This window comes from Mustela erminea, chromosome 1, assembly GCF_009829155.1.
Source record: "Mustela erminea isolate mMusErm1 chromosome 1, mMusErm1.Pri, whole genome shotgun sequence".
Classification (NCBI taxonomy): domain Eukaryota; kingdom Metazoa; phylum Chordata; class Mammalia; order Carnivora; family Mustelidae; genus Mustela; species Mustela erminea.
Window position 1 is genome coordinate 54528658 of NC_045614.1, and position 21771 is coordinate 54550428.

At 47.7% G+C, this 21771-nt stretch overlaps 1 protein-coding gene across 8 annotated transcripts; it reads right to left on the bottom strand.

Moving 5' to 3' along the window:
• Nucleotides 1-257: 257 nt before the first annotated feature.
• EFCAB12 (EF-hand calcium binding domain 12) lies at nucleotides 258-21297 on the bottom strand. Of its 8 annotated transcripts, XM_032335556.1 has the most exons (10): nucleotides 19866-20226; nucleotides 17295-17403; nucleotides 14731-15179; nucleotides 12433-12615; nucleotides 10466-10622; nucleotides 7889-8082; nucleotides 6263-6476; nucleotides 3050-3209; nucleotides 1612-1668; nucleotides 258-785 (listed from the first exon to the last, which is right to left on the bottom strand). In XM_032335556.1, the coding sequence occupies exons 1-10, from the start codon at nucleotides 19929-19931 to the stop codon at nucleotides 527-529; spliced, it is 1848 nt and encodes a 615-aa protein (XP_032191447.1). In that variant the 5' UTR covers nucleotides 19932-20226; the 3' UTR covers nucleotides 258-526. The 8 variants fall into 8 exon arrangements, with proteins under 8 accessions (XP_032191447.1, XP_032192216.1, XP_032188542.1 ...); XM_032336325.1 differs by lacking the exons at nucleotides 17295-17403; nucleotides 19866-20226 and adding an exon at nucleotides 20237-21297; XM_032332651.1 differs by lacking the exons at nucleotides 258-785; nucleotides 1612-1668; nucleotides 19866-20226 and adding an exon at nucleotides 20237-21297 and having other exon boundaries at nucleotides 1749-3209.
• Between the last annotated feature and the right edge of the window lie 474 nt (nucleotides 21298-21771).

Sequence of the window (21771 nt, forward strand, 5' to 3'; positions counted from 1 at the left end):
TTGAGAAACAGTAACCAAAATGGCTCCAACTCTGCGGGATAAGAGACCCGTTGCCACTGTATTTCACAGAGAAGGGCACTGGATACCTGCACTGCCAGCTGCTTTCCCATGAGCACTGGGACAAGAAACTGGAGGTGCCATGAAACCATCCCAGGAAATATTCCTGCTATAGTCCCCTGGGGCTCAGGACATCAGTTTTCCAAACACTCGTCTGGCCGCAGCTCCTGAGCAGGAAGTCACATCAGCTGGATCACAGGTGATAAGAAAAAAACTCCAACCTAGTTTATTTCAAAAGGGCAGAGGTCAAGACAGGGAAATACTCAGAAACTGTGCATCTTTCCTGGGTTACATCTGCCTTCTGAGACACTGGATACTTTTGCTCTAGCTAGAGCTGGTTCCAGGCCATTCCACTGAAATGACTTCTTTTATCTGGCTCTTGACACTTCCCCGGTGACTATGGCCCCAGGTTGCTAGAGGCACTGGTCACAGTCCCAGGATGGCTGGATCCCACAACACCTTGGTCACTCTAGTTGATGTAGTAGACTTTGGGGGCATCGTAATAGCCACAGGTCATGTAGTTCATGTTCCCAATGGGCCACCAGTGGTCAGGGTGGTAGGTGGCTGAGTAGGCATGGGGCTGGGGTTGGACACAACTGAAGAGTGCCAGGCTCCGGTCCATAGCCACAGTGGGCAGGTAGAGCTGCAGCTTGTCCAGGAGGTGCCCCGGCCAGAAGAAATTGGGGTGAGTTCGCTGTCGACCTCTGGGGCTCTTCACTTGCAGCTTCCTGGAGAAAAAGAAGACAGAAGTGTGTCATGGTAGACTACCTGGGGCCAGAGCTTCTGCTCAGCAGAGTAGGCCAACTGTGACCAGAGTGGAGGTGTAGCATTGTGCTAAGCCCTTCAGCTCCAAGCGCTAGGTTCTGTTACCCTGTCTACCTTACCAATGAGGATCTGAAGACGTAGAGAGGATAAGTCATTTCCTCAAAGTCACTCAGTGAGCAAGTGGCAGAGTGCAGGCTTGATGCCCAATATGCTGTCTCTAAAACCCAAATTCTTTTTTTTTTAAGTTTTTATTTCTTTATTTGACACACACAGAGAGACAGCAAGAGAGGAAACACAAGCAGGAGGGAGTGGGAGAGGGAGAAGCAGGCTCCCCACCAAGCAGGGAGCCCAATGCGGGGCTCTATCCTAGGACCCTGGGATCACACCCAAGCCGAAGGCAGATGCCTAACAACTGAGCCACCAGGCGCCCCTAAAATTCATATTCTTAAATGTACACCATTTTCCTGTGAGGTTCAGAGCATAGTCTCTGGAGCCAGCATTGCTGTGTTCAGATCCCTGCTTCACCACTTAATAGATGGGTGGCTTTGAGTAAGTGCATTAATTTTTCTGTGCCTCAGTTTTCTCTTCTGTAAAATGGGTATGCCAAGAGTCACTTTATAGGGTTGCTAAGAGGATTTAAATGAGTTAAAACATGGAACACAACACAGCAGTGTCTGCCTGGCACCCTAAGCAGTTTTACCATTTCTCAGCTCTCAGGTACCTCCTCCAAAGGGAGGCGGGTCCTCCCTCCCACCCATCCCCTTCCAGAGTTGGATGATTGCTACAGACCTGGTGAACTCCTCAAACTCCTTAAAGTGTATCTTCTTGACTTTCTTCAGTGTTTTCCTAGTGGATAAGAGAGAAAGGTCTCTTGTCAGGAGAGGGGAAATCCAAGTTAATGGGGCCTCAGTACACGGAGGTGGGCCTGTCAGTAAGCCCAAACCAGAGCTCCAAAAGCAGAGTTTCTTCTTCCTGAGGTGGGACCCAGCCTCTCTCCCTCCATGCTCCAGTGGGACCCACAGTGGGCTTGGTCAGCCAGGCCTGGGCTCACATCCTGGCTGGATGGGTGACTCTGGGCAGGCCACTTCCCTTTGCAAAGCCTTATGTTTCTTATTACCCAGAACAGAGACCTCCCGAGGTAGCTGAGAGATGCTGCTGAGGCTGAATCCAGCTTTTGGAATAGGTGTGGTGAAAACTAACTCCCCAAGCATAGACTTGGCAGACATCACTAATCGACCACAGACAGCACTCTCTCCCAGCAAGCCTGCATCTGGCTTCCAAAACCTTGACAACACATTTCAGGTAGCAAGACAAAACACATATCCGTCCCTGCCCTTGGGGCCCTCTCTTTATCCTTTATGGCTGTGGCCTACTTAAGCATGGATAAGAGTCTGTTTCTCATGTTCCCACCCACTCCCTAGGTTCATGGTGCAGAAATGGAAGTCATCCACCCAGGAGCTGGAATGCTTATGTAACAGATGAAAAGCTGTGGCTCAGACAGTGAAGCACCTTGCCCACTTAACCTGTAGGGTGCCTAATTTCCTCTTGCATCCTATCCATTCTGGCCATACCATCCAGTGGGCCGCTGGCAGGGATCCAGAATGTAGGCAGTTCCTGGTGGGGAGCAGGCCCTTCTCCATCCCACATAAGCCCCATCCCGCCTCGGGGATGCTGCTCGTTCTCCAGTCTGCAGTCTCCAACACATGCTGGTTTATCACCTGCCCACGGGTCCCCTCCTTCCAAAGAAGGACATTTCCTTAGAGAGGACTCAGGTTGGTCTGAGGCTCAGAGACAGGCCCCAGTGCAGAATTCTTTCCTCCTCCTAAGGGCTGCAAGCCTACCTCTTGCCAGAGAAGGCAGGACAAAGAAGGGACTGCCACACCTGTCCTCTGTAGGGCCCCTGATGGCCCGCCCATGATTTGTGAAGGAGCCTCCCCATTTCTTGAAGAAGTCCCTCTTTTTAATCTTTCCCAGAAAGCTTGAGATCATGTAGGATGTGGTTGGGAGAGTAGCTGTATGGGGGTGAGGCAGGGAGGCTGCGGCCCTCAGACATGTGCCAGGGATGACACCTGGTGACCAGTGGGGTTGGACATGCTGGGCATGCTTGGACACAGGCACTGGTGCACCATGACACCTTAGGTAGGCCACCATCCTATCCCCAGCACTGAAGGAGCAGCAGTAGGACAGAAGGCAAATGGCAGGGAACACAGGGGGTCTGACACTCAGCTTGTCAGCCTTCTTAGCCAGAGCCTCGCTGAAGCCCTGGAGCTTGAGCAGGGCCAGATTTGGACTGAAGATCTTCAAGTCTGAGTAGTAGCCTCCCGGCTGCCGGATCGGGCGCACCTGGTCCTTCTGGAAAATGATCTTGTCTCCTGGGTACAGCAGGGCTGCAAGCAGCAAGAGAAATGTGACCTGTCAGCTCAGGATCCCTCTTCCCCTGAGCCTCTGGGGCAGAGGGAGGCTTTTTTTTTAATAGACATTTTTGTTTGAAAAGATTTTTTTCTTAGATACATGCACATTTTTATGTTTAAATGACTGTAGATTCACAACAAGTTGCAAAAGGAGTGTAGAGGGTCCCTTAAACTCTTCCCCTGGCTTCCCTGAATGACAATGTGGCATACAACCACAGTGCAATGTCAGGAAGTGGGCCTGGTACAACACCGCTCTCTGAACTAGAGATGAGGGAGCATGTTCATAACCAGTTCAGCCACGGCCCCGAGGCCTGGGTGCAGGTAGGATGGAGTGAGCACTCTGCAGGGGTTGTGCTGGTCAGGAACCCACAAGGAGGAGGGGAGATTCACCCAAGACTTCACTAGGTTAACTGAGTCTTAGTCGATGGCAGCTTTCTCCTTGCCCAGAATTAATCTCACAGATATCCTTGGGAGACTGCTCTAAGAAGTCAGAGCACAAAAAACACTGGGCCAGGGGTTCTGTCTTCCTGCAGCCATTGAGCAGTGCTTGTCCCAAGATGGCAACACATAACTTACTCATATTCTAAAAAAAGTAATAGAAGGTTACATTCCAGGTTATAAATGGTGCTTATCTGCGGGCTGGGCAGGGACTGTGCAGATAAGAGGGGAGAGGGAAGGAGGATATGCAGCATCAACATTTTAGAAAAGTACACAGGATTTTTTAAAACCACATTTAAAGATATATCTATGTAATACATATAATATATACGTATAATATATATACGCAATTTAAAAATAATTTACATAAATAATTTTGCATAAATGGAAAAGAAAAAGAGGTCTATGAAAGGACAATCTCTAAAATATTAATGATGTCAACTCAAGCTGGGGAAATTTTTATCTTTCTGTTTTCAAGGAAAGCTTAAGTGAGCAAGTATTATCTATAAAATCAGGGGACAAATGATAAAGCCGTATTCACTGGGGAGAGGCGAAACGCCTCAGAGTTGTAGAACTCTAGCCCTTGAGTTTAAGGGCTGGAGTCAGAGCCCACCAAGTTCTAGTCCAGAACACAGACCCGGAAGTCCCAACGTTTGAGTTTCTTTACTCACAGCAGAGCAGGCCTCTGTCACAGAGACAGCCAATAGATAGTGGCCTGGATGCTGGTCAGAGGTGGACTAGAATTTTTTTCCATCTAGAACAATCAGAAGCAAAAGGAAGCTGCCTCCCCCGACCCCTGGATGCTCCCGTGTGCCCATGAGTGTGAGATCCTTCCAGCTGGTGAGGTGGACAGGCCCAGGAGCTAGCAAAAGCTAGCAGTGGAGGCGATCAGTAGTGGTTCAGTGTTCCGAGGGGACAAAGGAGGCACATCCCAAGGAAAGGCCTGGCCCGCAGGGCAGCCCCAGGTGTAGGCGTGGCAAGCCTGCCTGCGTTCAGAAGACAGTTAGCTGCCCCTCCACCACTAGCCAAGACCAGGAAATGTACACAATCAGGGAAGACGAGTCTCCCTGAGGAAGAAGGAAGGAAGGATGATGCGTCCAGGATTTCCTGTCTCTGCCTTCCCAGCCCAGGGGGGCAGCAATTGGCCGCCCAAGTGAGGGGGTGCAGTGCACCCAGGAGACAACGACCCCTCAGGTTGGTTTGCCCGTGTTTCTGGAGGCTTTTGGCCAAACGCTTTTGTACAGACCTGTTATAAGCTGAATTGTGTCCCCCCCAACTCCCACCCCAAGGCCAAATTCATTTACTGAAGCTCTAACCCCCTGAAACCTCAGAATTTGTACTTGGATAGAGGATCTTTCAAGAGGAGATCAAGCAGATGAGCCTGGGCTCAAATCTGATTGGACCGGTGTCCTTGTAAAAGGAGATCTGGACACAAGAGAGGCACTAGGGGCGTGAGTGCACAGAGGGGAAACCATGTGAAGAGGTAGCGAGAAGGTGGCCATTCTGTGAGCCCAGGAGAGAGGCCTCAGAAGAAACTAGCCCTTCTGCATCTTGATCTTGCACTTCTAGCCTCCAGAAGTGTAAGAGAACAAATTTCTGTTGTTCAGCCCAGTCTGTGGTATTTTATTGTGGCAGCCTGAGCAAATTAATACAAGACCTAGGGCCCTGTACAATGTGCACTTGCTTCCCTCTCTCTTGGGAAAAAGATGGAAATAGTCAGTTGTGACGGCTAACTTATTCTCAGGGAAGTCACACGCCTGTCCGTGTGCCCCTTTCTCTGAAAGCCACACTACCCAGTTTGGCCATGGTTCCTTCCTGGCCACTTGGGAAACCTCTGCCCTCAAGAGCAACTTACTCTTTCATGCTTTTAAGGCCTGAAGTGGGACCTTCCCGTTAAATTTATAAATTCACAGATTTGGGACAGCAACATCGCAGGGTGATCATTGAGGGCTTATGGGGCACTCCCCCATCCCCGTCTCCCAGAAGCACATGCTCTACCCAGAGGTGTGGAGGGTTTAGGTCTGCTTGGATATATGGAAACACAATTCTCCCTCAAACAGAGGGTGAGACCAGTGTGGAAATCCAGGGCCCAGTCCTGTGGTCTGAGCAGAGAGCAAAGGGCCTCAGCAGAACTTGCCCCCTTGTGTATTCCTACCTCCGTGTTGCAGAAGAACCGAGAAACAGACCTGACCTAGGAAGTGGTTTTGGAAAAGCCCAGTACAATCATAGTGGTTATCACTTCTATCATATCTCCCTCTTTGAAAATGGCACTGTTCCTTTCTGCTCAACTTCAGGGCTCCCTCACCCTGAACTCCTGTTCTAGAATGCCTAGCAGCTCCATTGGGGGAAACCAGACCTCTGTGTCTGTGGAGCCTGGGTACCTCCAGGATTCTAGAAATCCTACCTAACTGGAAAACAGACTGGACTGTTCCTCCCCTCCCCCTCCCCCTTTCATACCCCCACCACAGGTCACAGCAGTTTAGCTGGGTATATGTCAGCCGGGGAAGGACAAACCACAGGTGAATGCCACCTGCACCCAGGTCCTGGGCCCTCTTGGCAACCTCCCAAGGGCCAGCCCCCAAAGCCCTTACCTTTCATGAGGATGTCCTCCGTCAGCGGGAGGCCGTAGTACTCACAGAGCTTGTGGCACTGCAGGTAGACCAGAAAGTTGTCCCTGCGGGACATGTCGACGAGCTCCCTCATCTCCCCGTGCAGGGTGGACGGGAGACAGTGCTCATCAAAGTGCTTATTCCCACTGCGCACCAGGCGGCACCGCTCCAGGTACTGGATGGAGGGGATCTTGAGCTGCAAAGAGAATGGAGGTTGGCACACACTTTTCTCCAGCTTCTCTTTGCCTTCCTGGCCAGAGGCAGATGTGGCGCCTCATCTCCATCTCCCCCATGAAGGGAAATGGCAAAGAGTGCAGGGAGGGACCCAAGTTCAGACTCTGAAGTCAGTACCTTGGGAGAAAAATCACACATAGTCAAGGTCACCCCCCAAGAGCACTTGAATGGCTAAGCTCAAGGCCGGCAGTGCTGTGTGAGTGTGAACAGCCCTGTACGTGGAGCTGCATGTCATTATGTCATAGGTACAGTAGGGTGCGACGTCAGTGCCTTGGTGAAACAAGACATCCACAGGCTTGGCTGCACCAGGATTTAAATTAGGCGCAGATATCTGTGCTTTTGAGGTTGAAGCACAGTGTTAAGAATAGCTGAGCAAAGCCAAAGAAGCCTGCGGAATGCCGAGCCATGTTTGGCCTTCTTATTTATTTACAAGGAAATTAAAAAAACAACAACAACTATATTTTTGCAGCATCTAACACCAAGATCAGCAAAGTACAGCCCACAGGCCACATCTGGCTCAGCACCTGTTTTTATAAAAACGGTTTTCTTGGAACACAGAGGCACTCATTTGTTTCGTGGCTGCAGTCTGTGGTTGCTCTTGGGTAATAGTGGCCACAGAAACTATAGAGCCCCAGAAGTCTAAAACAGCGTTGCCTGGCTCTTTACAAAGTTTGCTGATCCCTGCTCAAATATGTTGGGGTTTTCTTGTCATGAAGTGAATCAGATCTTAACTGATATAGCACTTATAGTGCTTAACATTTTATTATATATATATATATATATATATAATAAATAGAATATATTAATATATTTTATATACTTATATAATTAATTTAACATAGAGTATTATAATATCATAATATTATAATATATCTTTATATTATATTTATTATATATAATAAAATATGTATTTATATATAGTATAATGCTAATATTGTCTGCCTCCCTGCCGGCAGGGGTTGTTTTGTTCTCTGCTAAAAGAGTGCCTGGCACATTGCCATCTCTCGATAAATATTTGTTGGATGAATTCATTCACGCCATCCATTCTTCTTTCACTGGTCATGTGTTTCTGGAGTGCCCACACAGTGGCAGGCCCTGTGCTGGGCACTTGGATTCCAGCTGTGATGGAGATGCAGCCCTCAGACCTGGTCTCAGGATGCAAAGTCACAGTTAAGAAATGGGAGGAGGGGCACTCCATACTCTCAGAAACATTATCTCATTTCTTCTTCGGAGAAACTTTGTGAGGTAGGTGTTGTTCTCATTATCAGATGAAGAAGCCTGTTCCCTGGAGTTCTGCAGCCTGAAGGTGCAGTGAACTTGAACCCGAGCCTGTCTAGGCACCTAGCCCCATGCCCCTCCTGTTGGCCTGGGTACCTTGTGCTGCCGCTTCCTCTCACGGTACCGCTTGCCAACGTCTTCCATCTCCTCCAGAGTCATGGGCCGTGCCTCCATGTGGGTGTCAACCAGGGGCACAGTCAGCAGGTCCATCTTGCAAGGCTGTGGGGCCAAATCCACCTGGTTCTTGGATGCACTCTGGAGGGAACCTCTGTGCTTGGTGGATCTATAATCTGAAAGGACGGAGAGACTATGATGAGGCCCACCTAAGGAATCCATTGAGTGGTTAACTGATGGGACCAAGCAGGTGTGGGCCACCCCTCTGCTCACTTCCCACGTGGCCCGTCTGTGCCATCTCTGTTTCCACAATGGCATCTCTTGTGCACCACAGTCCCAGCCTTCCTATTACCCCTCCCATCCTCTACCATCCTGTTTCCATCAAACAACAAATAGGACCTTTACAAAATATAATCACCTCATTCCCCTGATGTCTTCCCACAACACTCGGACTAAAGCCCAGAATCCTCTTCCTGGTCTGCAAGGTTCTACGGGATCTGGCCTCAGCTCAGCATCCACCCAACCCATCTTCTAAACATTACCCCTCCCTCACTCCCCCAAGCCACCCTAATGGCTTTCTGTCCCCTGAAAACTTTCCCAAGTCAGGGCCTTTGCCTTTGTAGCTCCAACTGCCTAGGATGTGCTCCACCAGACTGGTTCCTCTTTACTCACTCAAGTGTCAGCCCCAGAGCTGCTTTGTAAAGAGGCCTCCCCTGACCACCACTTCCTCACTCTGTCCTGTTGTCTTTAAAGCATTAATCACGACTAGACATCATCTTGGCTAACCTGCTACATGGAAGCTCATTGGCTTCTTTATTCCTGTGTTCCCAGTTCCTGGTGTTTTTTGAAGGGTGCCTGGCACATAATAGGTGCTCAACACAGATATGGATGGATGAAAGCCTCCCATTGCCCCTGCCCTAGTTCAGGGCTCCACTGTCCTGAGATGACATGAAATCATGGTCCAGCCATCCTCTAGTATCCAGACTACAGACTGGTGGCTGAGCTTCAGCTTTCTCCTCACCGAGTGTGAAATGCAGCTCTGACCTCCAGGGACTTGGAGGGTTATCTGAGCTGCTGCTGTGGGTAAAACGACCCAGCCCACAGCAGGTGCTCCCAGATGCTACCGCCTTCCCTTTCTGAGCTGGACACCCAGAGTCTTGACACTGCTGCCCCTCTAGGCAAAGCAAGTGATACCCAAGTCTGCTTACCCTGCCCACTGATGCTGTCCAGGAGAAAGGGCTCCATGCTGACACTGAGATGGCACCATTCAAGCAAATACCTGCTCTTGACTTCAAGTCTATTTATTGGGAAATAACAGGCCCCAAATACCTTTGCTACAAACATGCATTATGAGTACTGTGGTCATTCACTAAATGGCTCATAGCAAACCACATGAATAAGGGTGAGCTTTGGTAATTTATAATGAAAAGTCAAAAGAGCATGGATGGGGAAGCAAGCCTGACTTGAGGCAGCCCTGAGCACATGCTGGACATGAAGGGTGCTGGAGATTATCACTGGGGTTGGTGGTGGTGACATGAGCAGGAGGTGCCTGGAGGGTGCTCAGATTCCCTGGGACTCTGGAAGAAGAAACCTCTTCCCTCCCCTCCTCCCCCAAGGCTCTCCTCTGTCCCCAGAGAGTGTGAGGAACACCCCACATCAACATCTGAAATGAAACTCCTTCCAGCCTGGTGGGTGGGGCCAAAAGCAAGATTTATTTGATTCAGAAAAAGAAAGATGTTATATTTGGGGATTTTTTATATTGTTGTTATAGTTATTATATGTTATATTTGATTACATTTGGGGAGGGCTCTGGAAAGATGGGTGGAGGTTAAAAGGAGAGCTTTAATTTTATCTGTAGTTGTTCAATTTAAAATTTTTTTGCACCAACAGTGGCACTAAGCTCTAAAGAACCATGATGTACCCTTGTGTTATAGAGTAAATTCATAGCCAGTGCCATGGCTGGTCCATTTCTAATTTGCCTCTGTCCTATATTTGGACAGAAGTGGTTCCACAAGCACATGACCTAGCAAATGGAACTTGAGCTGTGCACAACTCATACAACTGTTCATAGCAACCCTGCTAATATCTCTGATAGCAGAATATCAAAATAGATTTTCCAGTAAACTCTAAACATGTGCTAATTCTGGTTTCTGAATTTTAGTGGGTTTTTGGGGGGGTTGAATTTTAGTTAACTTTTTATCAGTAAAATATAGATTAATAGTAAGAAGGCCTTGGGCCCACATACAAGTGGAAAGGTCTTCTGTTTGGGTCAGATATCAATCTATCAGGTAAGCATTGGAGGGCTGAAACTACCTTTGGAAATCCTCCCTTAAGGATAAGGGCTGGGCCTCAAGATCTTCGAATGGATATGGTAGCTGAGCACTCATGAGAATATCTACTCTTTAGTTGATTGTTTCACCTGGGGATTCTAGAAGCTTGGCCCACCTATGGTAAGCCAAAGTTGGAGAATACACTCAGAAAGTAAGCCAAGGCTGCCTCCACCCTGCTTGTTCCCAGGATGGGGAAGTGGAGACATGGGGTTGGGGGGTGGATACGTACACTCCCTCGCAGTCGACAGGGTGCTTCTCTGCTCACCCAAAGACCACTGCTTGTAGGTGTTGGCTAGGATATCCATGGTAATGTTGTTGCACTTTCCCAGAGAGCTGAGATATATCACAACATCCTCCATCTCCTCGTTTTTCAGAGGGACTCCAACCTGAGGAGGGAAGAGAAGCCACCAAAGTGGGTGGGCTCCACTCCAAACATCCAGCCAGTATGGCCAAAGCCATAGCAGCCTGGCCCCACCTCTCTTGTCTAGTTTCTGGTTTCATCCACCACCACTCCTAGCTCATGCCCAAGGCCTCTGCCGCAGGAGCTTAGAGCCCCTTCCCAGGCCCTGAACACACTCTACACTTTCTCACCCTCTGCCTTTACTCAGGTGTTTCCACCTATCTGAAGAACTCCTATCCCTCTTTCAAAACCCAGTCCAGATAAGCCACCATCTTTGCAGAATCCTCTCCTTCTTCCTTCCGGATCACCACCCCACTCCATACCGAGCTCAGTGCCAGCTTTCCCAGGCCGGACTGGAAAAAGGATTTCACGTCTACCATCCTTGTCCGTGAGAAACACATTAGCCTCCTTTAACTGAAGTAAAAGTGGATCAGAAATATGATACACGTTACTCTTTGAAGAATAGTGAGTAACTTTGTAGAACTGTAATGCTTGCCATCAATACCAAATATTCAAGAGGAAAAGTCTTAAAGGAAATATAATTTTGTATACTGCAGTAATTATTCACTGAGCTTTCCTCAAAGAGGGTTAGAAGATGCCTAGGATGAAAGGATGTAATATTTTATCTTTTTTTGGTTATGATGATTAAAAACACTTTATCTTTTTTTCATGTTTTGAAAGATTGTTTAGATCAGTACATATCAGGAAACAATAGTGTGAAGACTGGTGATGACTCAAAACCATAAAAGATGGTGGGCTGAAAGATGGTAGCTGCCAGCTTCCTAAAGTGTTTTGTAAAGGAAGCTTGTATTCAAAGTATATAAAAGCTTAATTCATGCAGACCAGAGGTCAGCAAGCTTCTTCTATACAGGGCCAGATGGTAAATATTTTAGGCTCCATGAACCATATGGTCTCTCTCATAACTACCCAAATCTACCACTGTAGCATTAAAACGGCCATGACAATGCATACAAATGAGTGTAGCTGTGTTCCAATAAAACTTTATTTACAAAAACAGAGGCAGGCTGGATCTGACTTCTGGGCGATAGTTAGTAGACCCCTTACTAGACCAGTGGAACTTTCTGCAATAATGGAATGTTCTGTAACTGTGTGGCCTGGTAGAGGAACTGCTCATCATGTGTGGTTACTGAGCATCCAAAATGTGGTTATTGTGAGTGAGGAACTGGATTTTAAAATTTTATTTCTTTATAATTAACTTAAAATCTTGGCTAGCCCTTGAAAGTGTGGCCCGAGGGACAGTACTATAAACATCACTGGGAGCTTGTTAGAATGTAACATCTCAGGCCATGCACAGAGGTACTGAGTCAGAAGCTGCATTTTTAAGAGACCTCTATATGATCATGTGTCAGTGACAGCTGGAGAAGGTCTAGAAGGTTCTAGAGGCAGGACTGACAGCCCAGCAATTTCTGTGCACAGGTCTGGGGTCCAATGGACAAGACAGTGATTCCTCATGAAGTTGATTGGTTATGGGGTTGGTTCTGCAGACTTTCCACTCAGATAGGGGCTTTTTAGGTTAGACCCATGCAGGGGTGCTTTTAGGGGTCTGAAGAGGTCACAAATTATGCTACGTTTTCCAAGTTGGCTTTATAAGTAACAAGGCTGATAGTTTGAGTCCCCTGCGTCTACTTTTCAGTTGCCAGGACAAGGCTGATAGTTTGAGTCCCCTGCGTCTACTTTTCAGTTGCCAGGACCTGGATGCAGGCAGCAGTGGGGGCAGGGAGCATGGACATCTTCCCCACTCAGGCCAGCCCGGAGGGAGGACAGGAGGCACTTACCGCCTTCAAAGCTGCCATGAACTCCTCCCTAGAGATCCTCTGGTTCTCACCCCAGTCCACCTTGCCAAATATCTCCAGGATCTTCATCTTGCGGCTGCGCAGGTACGAGTACAAGGTGGTCAAGGCAGAAGGCTTGGGCAGTCGGAGCTGGGGCACAGGTCGGCGGGAAGGCCGGGGGCTCTTCTGCGAAAGGTAAGAGAGTGGGGTAGAGGGGGAGAATTCAGGGGAGACAGGCTACTGGAGTGTGATTCCCAGAGTTAGAAAGAACAGGAAGAGCAAGTGGCCGAGCAGCTCTAGACAGACAACAGGATGGAGTGCAAGGGGCACTGGACTCGGGGCAACTGCCTGTCGCTATAGATTCTTTTCATCTTGGGACCTCCATTTTCCCATTGGAAACAAGAGGTCTGGATATTATGAGAACTAACATTTCGTTCTTACCCCATTTCTCCTGTCAGACAAGTCAGGAGTATAATCCCACTGGACTCTCAGTGCCCCCAGACACATGCCCCCACCCAGAGCCAGACAAGACTCTAATCCTCCTACCTCCCAGTCTTTGCTCCTGCTGGGCCTCCTGACCAGAATACCTTTCCTCCTTTCTCTACCTGTCCAAATCTTACTTTTCCTCTAATTCCAGGTTATGGGGAATATTTCAGAATAATACCCGTCACCTTGGTGCAGCACCTGACAGTTTACAAAGGGCCTTTCTGTTCCCTGGTTTATAGTTTCTCTGCATTTGGGACCCACCTCTATTAATGGTCTACAGCAAACTGTAGTTATCGATCTGATGTGTCTTCCTCCCCCATTAATATCTGAACATCTTGAAGGAAGACCATGTCCTATTAAGCTATATACCCTTACCTCCCGTCCCCCTACTGAAAAATCCTCCAGCCCCAGGCAGACAGGCAGTCATTGCTTGCTGAATGACTAAATGATGCTGTAAATTAGGTATTAGGTATGACTTTCCCTTTTTACAAATGAGAAAACAGGTTCAGTGAAGTGAAGTTGGCTCATCCAGGTTCACACGACTCTTGAGCAGTAGAGCTGGGTTTCTAACCCAAGTCTAGGGCTTACTCATAGCACCGTGCTGCTGTCAGGAAGGGTATGTGAGACCTAGGAAATTTGGGTTTGGACTCTGATTATACCAAGGACTGACTCTGATATCAGTGAGACGGCAATCAAAAGGACAGACATAATATTGAGTGCTTGCTCTGTGGCCGGCACTGTCCAAGGCACCTGATATAAATTCATCCATTTAGATGTCACAGCAACCCTAGAAAGTAGGTACAATGGTTATCCACATTTAATAGATTGGAAAACTGAAGCCCAGATCATAGAGCTAGGAAGTAGCCAAGCTAGGTTTAAGTTATCTGACCTTTTACCCCAACTTAACCTCACCTGGGAGAAATTTCAAGTGTTTGCATTACAAGGGAATGTCACAGACACCAAGCATTGGGGGATGAGGGCTTTGATACTGACTCCCACTCACTGGGGCACCTGGGTGGCTCAGTGAGTTAAAGCCTCTGCCTTTGGCTCAAGTCATGATCCCAGGGTCCTGGGATGGAGCCCTGCATCGAGCCCTGAATCGGGCTCTCTGCTCAGCAGGGAGCCTGCTTCCTCATCTCTCTCTGCCTGCGTCTCTGCCTGCTTCTCTGCCTACTTGTGATCTCTGTCTGTCAAATAAATAAAATCTTAAAAAAAAAAAAAAAAGATTTCCATTGACTACTTCTATAGGCCTGGACGATTGACTGGCCTCGTTGAGCTTCTAGTTCTATCTTTATAAAAGGGAGTTCCTCATTTTTTCTTCCAGGCTCGCAGCTCTGATCCTCACAGCGGCACTAGGAGCACCTGCCTGGCACGCATCAACCCTCAACAAATATGTGACCATGAATGAATGAATGAACAATGAGTATTTTAAAATGTCCCATAGATGGAATGCCAGGAATTATCCCTCCTCAGGTGGTTTTAAAATACGGTTACAAATTCTTCCACTCCTCCCTTCTGAGATGGAGCCTGGTTCCCCTCCCATCGAGTGTGAACAGCCCTAATGACTTGCTTCTGCCAGATAGAATATGGTGAAAGTGATCATGTGATTCTCTTGAAACTGTGATCTCCCGAGATGAGGTCATAAGAGGCATCACAGCCCTCCTCCTTGTTCTGTCCCCAATACACCCCCCTTTTGGGACTTCTCTGTCCCTCTTTGATGGGGGGACACCCCCTATTCTGCCTAACCACAGGGAATGAAATGACAGTATGCCCCTAACACCTTCAGTCTCTTCATCATCAAGTGGGGCGGCTCACCTTGGTGGCTCTGGTAGGAGTCAGACAGGCCAGCAAATGGGCTTCATGCTCCTTTCGGATCATGTTTAAGACCTTGGCCTCTGAAGGGGTGAGGCAAGGCTTGTTCTGCAGCCACTTCTCTGTGTCGCCGAATGACTCCAGGTTCTGCCGAAGCTTCAGTCTCTGGCTGAGCCAGGTCTTTGCATCATCTGGCTGCCCCAGGATATCCCCGGCTCCCAGGACTTTGAAGCTGGATATTGGCTGTGGGGGAGTCTGGGCTTGGCCCGTGAGATTGATGGGTATTGGATCCTCATTTTGAGGCAAGGTGATGATCCGCCGGCGGCTCTGAGGCTGGTGGAAAGCCTTCTGCTTGAACTGCTTGAAGCAGTGGGCAATGACTGGTTCAGGATTGAAGATGGGGTCCTTGCTGGAGGTTTCATCATCATCTGAGGTCTTAGACTGGCAGAGCCCTTGGGGGAAGAGTGTTAGGAGGTGAGTTTCTTTCAGGAAGAGGACTAACAGAGTCAGGGAAGAAAAATGCTACAGCAGCAGGCTGATTGATAGGGCATCTGGGTTCCAGGTCTGGCTTTATCATTGCTTTGCTATCATAATAATTGTGTACTTCTGAAAGCAGGCACAATGCTAAAAGCTTTATATGCTTTTTCTTACTTAATCTTACTCTTCCCCAACCCAGCACTCCTTACCAGTAATCAGAATGATCTTTAAAAAAAAAAAAAGATTTATTTATTTATTTGAGAGAGTGAGAAAGACAGAGAGAGAGAGAACAAGCAAGGGGAGGGGCAGATGGAGAGGGAGAGAGAGAATCTTATACAGGCTCTACACCCAGTGAGTAGCCCCACATGGGGCTCAATCTCACAACCCTGAGATCACGGCCTAAGCCAAAATCAAGAGTTGGACGCTTACCCAACTGAGCCACCCATGTGCCTCCAGAACGATGGCATTCTGGGGGCTCTTGGGTGGCTCTGTCATTTAAGCATCTGCCTTCAGCTCAGGTCATGATCTTGGGGTCTGTGTCAGGCTCCATGCTCAGAGGGGAGTCTGCATCTCCCTTTCCCTCTGCCCCTCGCCCTGTTTGTGCATGCACTCTCTCTTGAATAAGTAAATAAATAAAATCTTAAAAAAAAAATAAAAATGCCATTCTGATTTGGTCTGATCATCTGAGCAGAGGCTTTGGAGCCAGAATACTCCAGCCGTGTCCTGGCTCTGTTGCTTCATGGCTGCATGATCTTGGACAAGTTACTTAGCATCTCTATCTCAATTCTTCATGTGCACAATGGAGAAAAAGAGGGTACCTACTTTACTGAGTGGTGGAGATGGTTAGAATCAGTCCATTTTAGAAGTGTTTTGTTTATACTAAGTACACAGTTATTTTTATGTACTCGCCCTTCACCTATTTTGAAACCCTTCCACGACTTTCAAAGTTCCATGATCCTCCTCTGCCAGCCTTTTCTACCTCATCGCTTGCCTGTCTTTCCTTAGTATAACCCAAATGCTTTGACCTCTCTCAATGATCCCTGAATGTTCTAAGCATCCAACATCCAACATCCAACATCCAACAAGGGTGTTCATCTGCCAGAAATGTTCCCTTCCCTACCCATCCCCTCCTCACTCCTCATCCTCAGGCCACATGTTACCTGTACAGCTCCCAAGCTCTGTTATATCCTCATATTATCTCTGTGTAATATAACCTATACTTTTCCTTTGGACCACTTCATGTTGAATGAGACCTGTTTTGTTTGACATACTCCTTAAAATTTTCCTACTTGAGTTTTTACACTGGGGCATGCCCTCTCCGGGTTGCCATAGTCCCCACCATTCTCTATAGTCTCACATGCACATCAGTTCACTTATTAAGTGTGTGCTTCAGGTAGACATTTGTGTTTGAAATCCCTGGTGTAATTACTTGGTCGATGTTTATTTTTTCAATAGACTATAGACTGGGACCTCATCTCTTCCTGCTGGAGTCCCCGCACCTCCACATGCCAACATACAGAGGGAGCTCAGTAATTGTTTGGTGAATGAGTGGATGTCAAATGGACAGACCCAATAAGCCAGCTCTATGATTATACCATTTTACAGATAGGGGCACAAAGGTCCCAGGAGGCCTAAGTTCACACAGTTGATTAGTAGCAGAGCTGGGACAGATCAAATGAATAACAGATATGTTTTAAAATTCAGAAGGGATATAACATTATTATTAAAAACACTGTCACCATATTTTCCTTTGAAAACCCAAACTCCCTTGTTTTAAATCCCTTTCATTGCCTCCAAAATAAAATTCAATCTCCTTAACCTGGCCCCACTGAAACTACCCACCTTTGCCAGATTCTATAATGGGTTCTTCTCTTGTTCCTTCTGGCCTTCCCCAGTATTTGTACCCCCAAACTGAGCTACCATTCCTTGGTTCCTTTGCCCCAGCCACATACTCTTTCCTCTCTGGAATACTCTTCAAGACTTAGGTTAGGCATCACCATCCCCTGAAACCTTCCCACCCCTCAACCACCACCCTCATGTCCACTCTGGGTTCCCACAGTGCCCATGCCCATCCCCATCATAGCATTTACCATATTTTTCTGGATGAAGCTGCTTTCTGAGTCTTTCTCTCCCAATGGCCTGTGAGTTTTGCAATGTTAAGGGCTGTGTCCTAGAGCCCATGTATCCCTGGTCCCCAGCCTGGCACAAAGTGAACATTCAGGACATTTGTTAAGTCTCCTTACAGTGCCCATGTGTTTCTTTCAGGTCAGAAAATAATGATTATACATCAATGTGGACAGAAGTGAGCACTTCTTAACAACCCCTTTATCATTTCTTTGAGGACAAGATGCTGGGTACAGCTGAGACTGTAACCATTCATCAAACCACTATTTGCTGAGAATCATCCAGTACTTGGCATGGCCACGTGCAGATCCAAATGAGGCTGGGTGCCTGACCACAGAGTGCTGGCATGGAACAAGGTGGGTTAACTGGAGGGGTAACAAGATGCTCTCAGTTGGGGGAGAAATGCTGATGGAGAAACCTGGGAGGTGATCATGAAGGAGGAGGCATCGACATGTGCCTTCAAGAAGGAGTCAGATTTCAAGGGGTGGAGGGGCTAGCGTTGGGAAAGGTTAGGGGTGAAGTTTGGAGATTTAAGGGTTACTGTAGTTCCACAAGTTGGAAGCACATATGTGTGAAGGAGGAGGTTAGTGGGAAATGAAGTTGGAATCATGTTGAATGCAGATTAAGGGGTTTAAACTTTACCATGTTGACCATGGGAACATAATCAAAATACGCTCCTCTCTGGCCTTGCCACTGCCACTTGTGCCCTCCCTAGACTCCAAATCCATGATCTTCTCTTAGCCAGAAGAGTCACGAGTCACTCCCCCTTGAAGTCCTTCAATGGCTTCACTGAAATGGCTTCTCAGTGCCTCTAGAATAAACCGGCCCCTCTTGCAATGATCTACACCGCTGCTCTTACCTGGGCCCTGTATCTGCTTCTCCCCTCACTTCTCTCCCCCTTGCTCAGTTTGCTCCAGCTGCACAGGTCTGCTTTCTGTTTGTCCAACTCTCCTAGCTCTGTCCCAACTTGGTTTTGGCATTTATTGTGCCCTCTGAAGGGCATGGGATTCCCCAAGATCTCCCCTGGCTGAGTCCTTTTCATCATATAGTTCTCAGCCCAAGTGCACCGCCCCCAAAGTCACCCTGACTACCCTATCAAAGATCACATGCCCACCACACCATGGAGCTTCCATTCTAGTGATCTTTGGGGTCCTGTGTCCATTTATAAGAAAGTGAGGTGGGCTCTTATAATAAAAGAGGTCACTGCATAGTTGTGGGTAGAGACTGTGTGAAAATGTCCCCAAGGGATTGTGAGGACTGCTTTCAGAGGCTCGCTAGTCCCATTGCCTTCCCAGGTCAGGGAACTCTTTCTGCAATGACCCTGGCAGATTTTACCTCTGCTCTGTATACACCTCTGGCGACAGGGAGTTCTCTACTTCGCCTTATGGACGCCTAATTCGGATTGCTAGAAAAGACTTTCTTATATTGACCCAGATTTCATTTCCCTGGAATTTCTATCCCTTGGTCCTAGTCCTCCCCATTGATGCACCAGAAAATGCATTTGTTCCCGCTTTAGTGTGATAGCCTTTCAGGAATCTGGAGACAATTCAACTCTCTTGAAATTGTTTGTCTTGGCTGATTCAAGTCTCTAAGCTCCATCCTACCTCTCAAGTTAGGTGCTGTTTGGCCCCTCTCTTCCTGCCCATCCCTTAAAATTGGTGCCTTCCAGGTCTACACTGGGCTTTCTTGTTTGTTTGTTTGTTTTCCAATCTCCTCTACTCTTATGTTTCTGTGACCTTCTGCCTGCTGAGGACACCCATGCCAATATTTATGACTTGAAATTGCCTCCAACTTTCTACATACAATTTCTCCTAAAGCATCTCCACTTGGATGGCCTACAAGTATCTCAGACTCAACCAATGAAGACTGCACTGATCTCCATGTAATGTCCCCACTGAATCTGTTTCTGTTAGGTTCCTGATTTCTGTGAAAGGCACCTCCATCTCCAGGTTACTCTAGCTACCAACCTGGCCATTATCTTGGATTGTTCTTTCCATGCTTTATTCAATCAGCCCCCCAAGTGTTCTAACCCCTCTAGCCTGGCTACTCCCCCTCACCTCTCAGTATCTTTGATCCGGATGTTTTGGACAGCCCCAGATCTTATCAATCTGTGCTTCCAGCATTCTGAGTCTGCCAGTTCACTCTGCATTTGCTAATGCTCCCAATCTAACACTGTCATTCCCAGTGGTTTCTCCATTTCCTGGCTCACAAGATCTTTCATGATCTTGTCCCTTCTGACCTCTCTCACCTTTCATCCCCAGTAACACTCAAATGAACAGCAGTTTCCTGAAGACACCATATGTTTGAGACCCTTTGCATGTGGTTCTGTTGGACTGGAATGCCTTTCCTCCCCATTTTGGCATGGAGAACTCCTTGTATCCTTAATTTAGACCCCAGTGTAAATATATCTTCCAGAACCTTGGAACTGTTCCTCCCCATCCTCTATACTTAGCAGAACTCTTACTCCTGGGTGTCATCCCCTGGCCTGGCATCCACTCTTTCTTCTGTAATTATCTGTTTATCTGCCTGTCCTTCACCTCTGAAGTTGCAGGGCTTTGCTGCAGCAGGCTATGGTAGAAGGAGGAGGACTGAGTTTTCTCCATGCTTCTTCTCCAGTACCCAATACATTAATATCCAGTGGAGAAATGGGGCAGAGGACGAGCCAGAGGGCTGTGGATGTCTTTCCCAGGCTCAAAGATTGGACCTCTGATTTCAGACCAAGGCAAGTTGTCCCACTCCTCCAGCTTGGGCATGGAAATCTGAGAAATGTGCCTGACCTGACCCCGACTCCCTGGCAACCCCTCACCCAGAGGGGGGACGGCATAATGAGATATTTGCCCCCCCCACCCCGTCCTTGCCCTCACCCCACTTGTACGCATGTGCATGGCACTGCTTTCCGGGAGCTTACCGACCACCGACAGGAACAGAGTCTCATACGTTTCATAGGAATTGTCATTCATGGTCGCAGCGTCAGAAGCGGGCGCTGAAGAGTGTGTGTGCATGCGTGTGTGCACGCGCTTGCTTTCTTGCTTGCGTCGGAGTACCAAAAAACAGTAATACCAAATTTTGCAAGAGACTCTGAAGTAGCAAGCTTAGAAGCTACTGTTGCCAGGACTACAGACGCCCTCCGCTGATTGGCTGAGCGCGGCCACGCTCGCGAAGTCCGCGGGAGGAAGAGGGTTGTGGGGGCGGGCTCTCCTGGCCCTCCCGGCCCTCCTTCTCCCAAACGCCCCCCTCCCGCTCCCAACGCCTAGTGCTGCTCCTTTCGTGGGTCCTAAGAGGCAATCGCAGCCGTGCAAAATTCCTGGGTTGGCGAAAGACAGGGTTTCTTAGTATGGCCCAGTGGCCCCTGAACCTCGAGTAATAAACCTGTGTTTTTCCCGAAAGCAGTAGGATCTTGAGCCAGCCTCCACGTCTTTCCTTTTCATCCAAGGAACTGACCCTGCCTCCTGCATAGGTGTTGTAGAAACCCCAAGAGTCTTGGCCAAATAGAGGCAGTATATATGGCTTGGAAATACAGAACTGATAACGGGAATATTAATAATATACACTTGAAATGCCCATCAACTGATAAATGGATAAACAAAATGTACTCTGTTCACACAATGGAATGACATAAAGTTAAGTACTAATGCATGCTGCAATACAGATTAACCTTCAAAACATTATGTTAAGCGAAAGAAGCCAGACACAAAAGGTCACATATTATTTTACTTATAAGATATGCACAGAACAGGCAAATTTACAGACACAGAAAGCAGATTGGTAATTGCCAGAGGCTGGAGGTGAGGTGTGTGGCTTTGGGTTTGACTGCTAACAAGCAGAGTTTCTTTTCAACGTGTTGGGAATGTTTTAGAGTTAGTGATGATGGTTGCAGAACATTGCTGAGTGTACTAAAAATCATTTAATTGTATACTTTAAAAATGATTAAATGAGGGGCGCCTGGATGGCTCAGTGGGTTAAAGCCTCTGCCTTCGGCTCAGGTCATGATCCCAGGGTCCTGGCATCGAGCCCCACATCGGGCTCTCTGCTCTGCGGGGACCCTCCTTCCTCCTCTCTCTCTGCCTGCCTCTCTACCTACTTGTGATCTCTGTCTGTCAAATAAATAAATAAAATCTTTTGAAAAAATGATTAAATGATTAATTTTATATTATGTGAATTTTGTCTCAATAAAAAGCTAAAAAAAAAAACCAAACACTTGAGTGCTCACTCTGCATAAGGCACCATCTTCAATGAATTGCATTATCTTTGTGACCCTCTCAACCTGAGGTAGTCACTCAGACCATCCCTATGAGCCGCATTAACATAGCACTTTCATAAGCCAGGCTCTGGTTAAGCAATTACATGCATTACCTCAAGAATCATCATAACCGTGTGAGGTACTGTGAGTGGTGATACCCTATCACTTTTGAAAGAGATGAGGAAACAGTTACAGAGGGCAGG

Excerpts from the sequence above, each read along its gene's own strand:
- EFCAB12 (XM_032323795.1), bottom strand. The coding sequence starts at position 19,931 with ATGGAGAAAACTCAGTCCTCCTCCTTCTACCATAGCCTGCTGCAGCAA. Across the intron at positions 15,180-17,294 it reads GCTTCATCCAGAAAAATATG|GGCTCTGCCAGTCTAAGACC; the intron begins GTAAATGCTATG and ends TCTTCCCCCAAG. Across the intron at positions 6,477-7,888 it reads AGAGGAAGCGGCAGCACAAG|CTCAAGATCCCCTCCATCCA; the intron begins GTACCCAGGCCA and ends TTCTCTTTGCAG.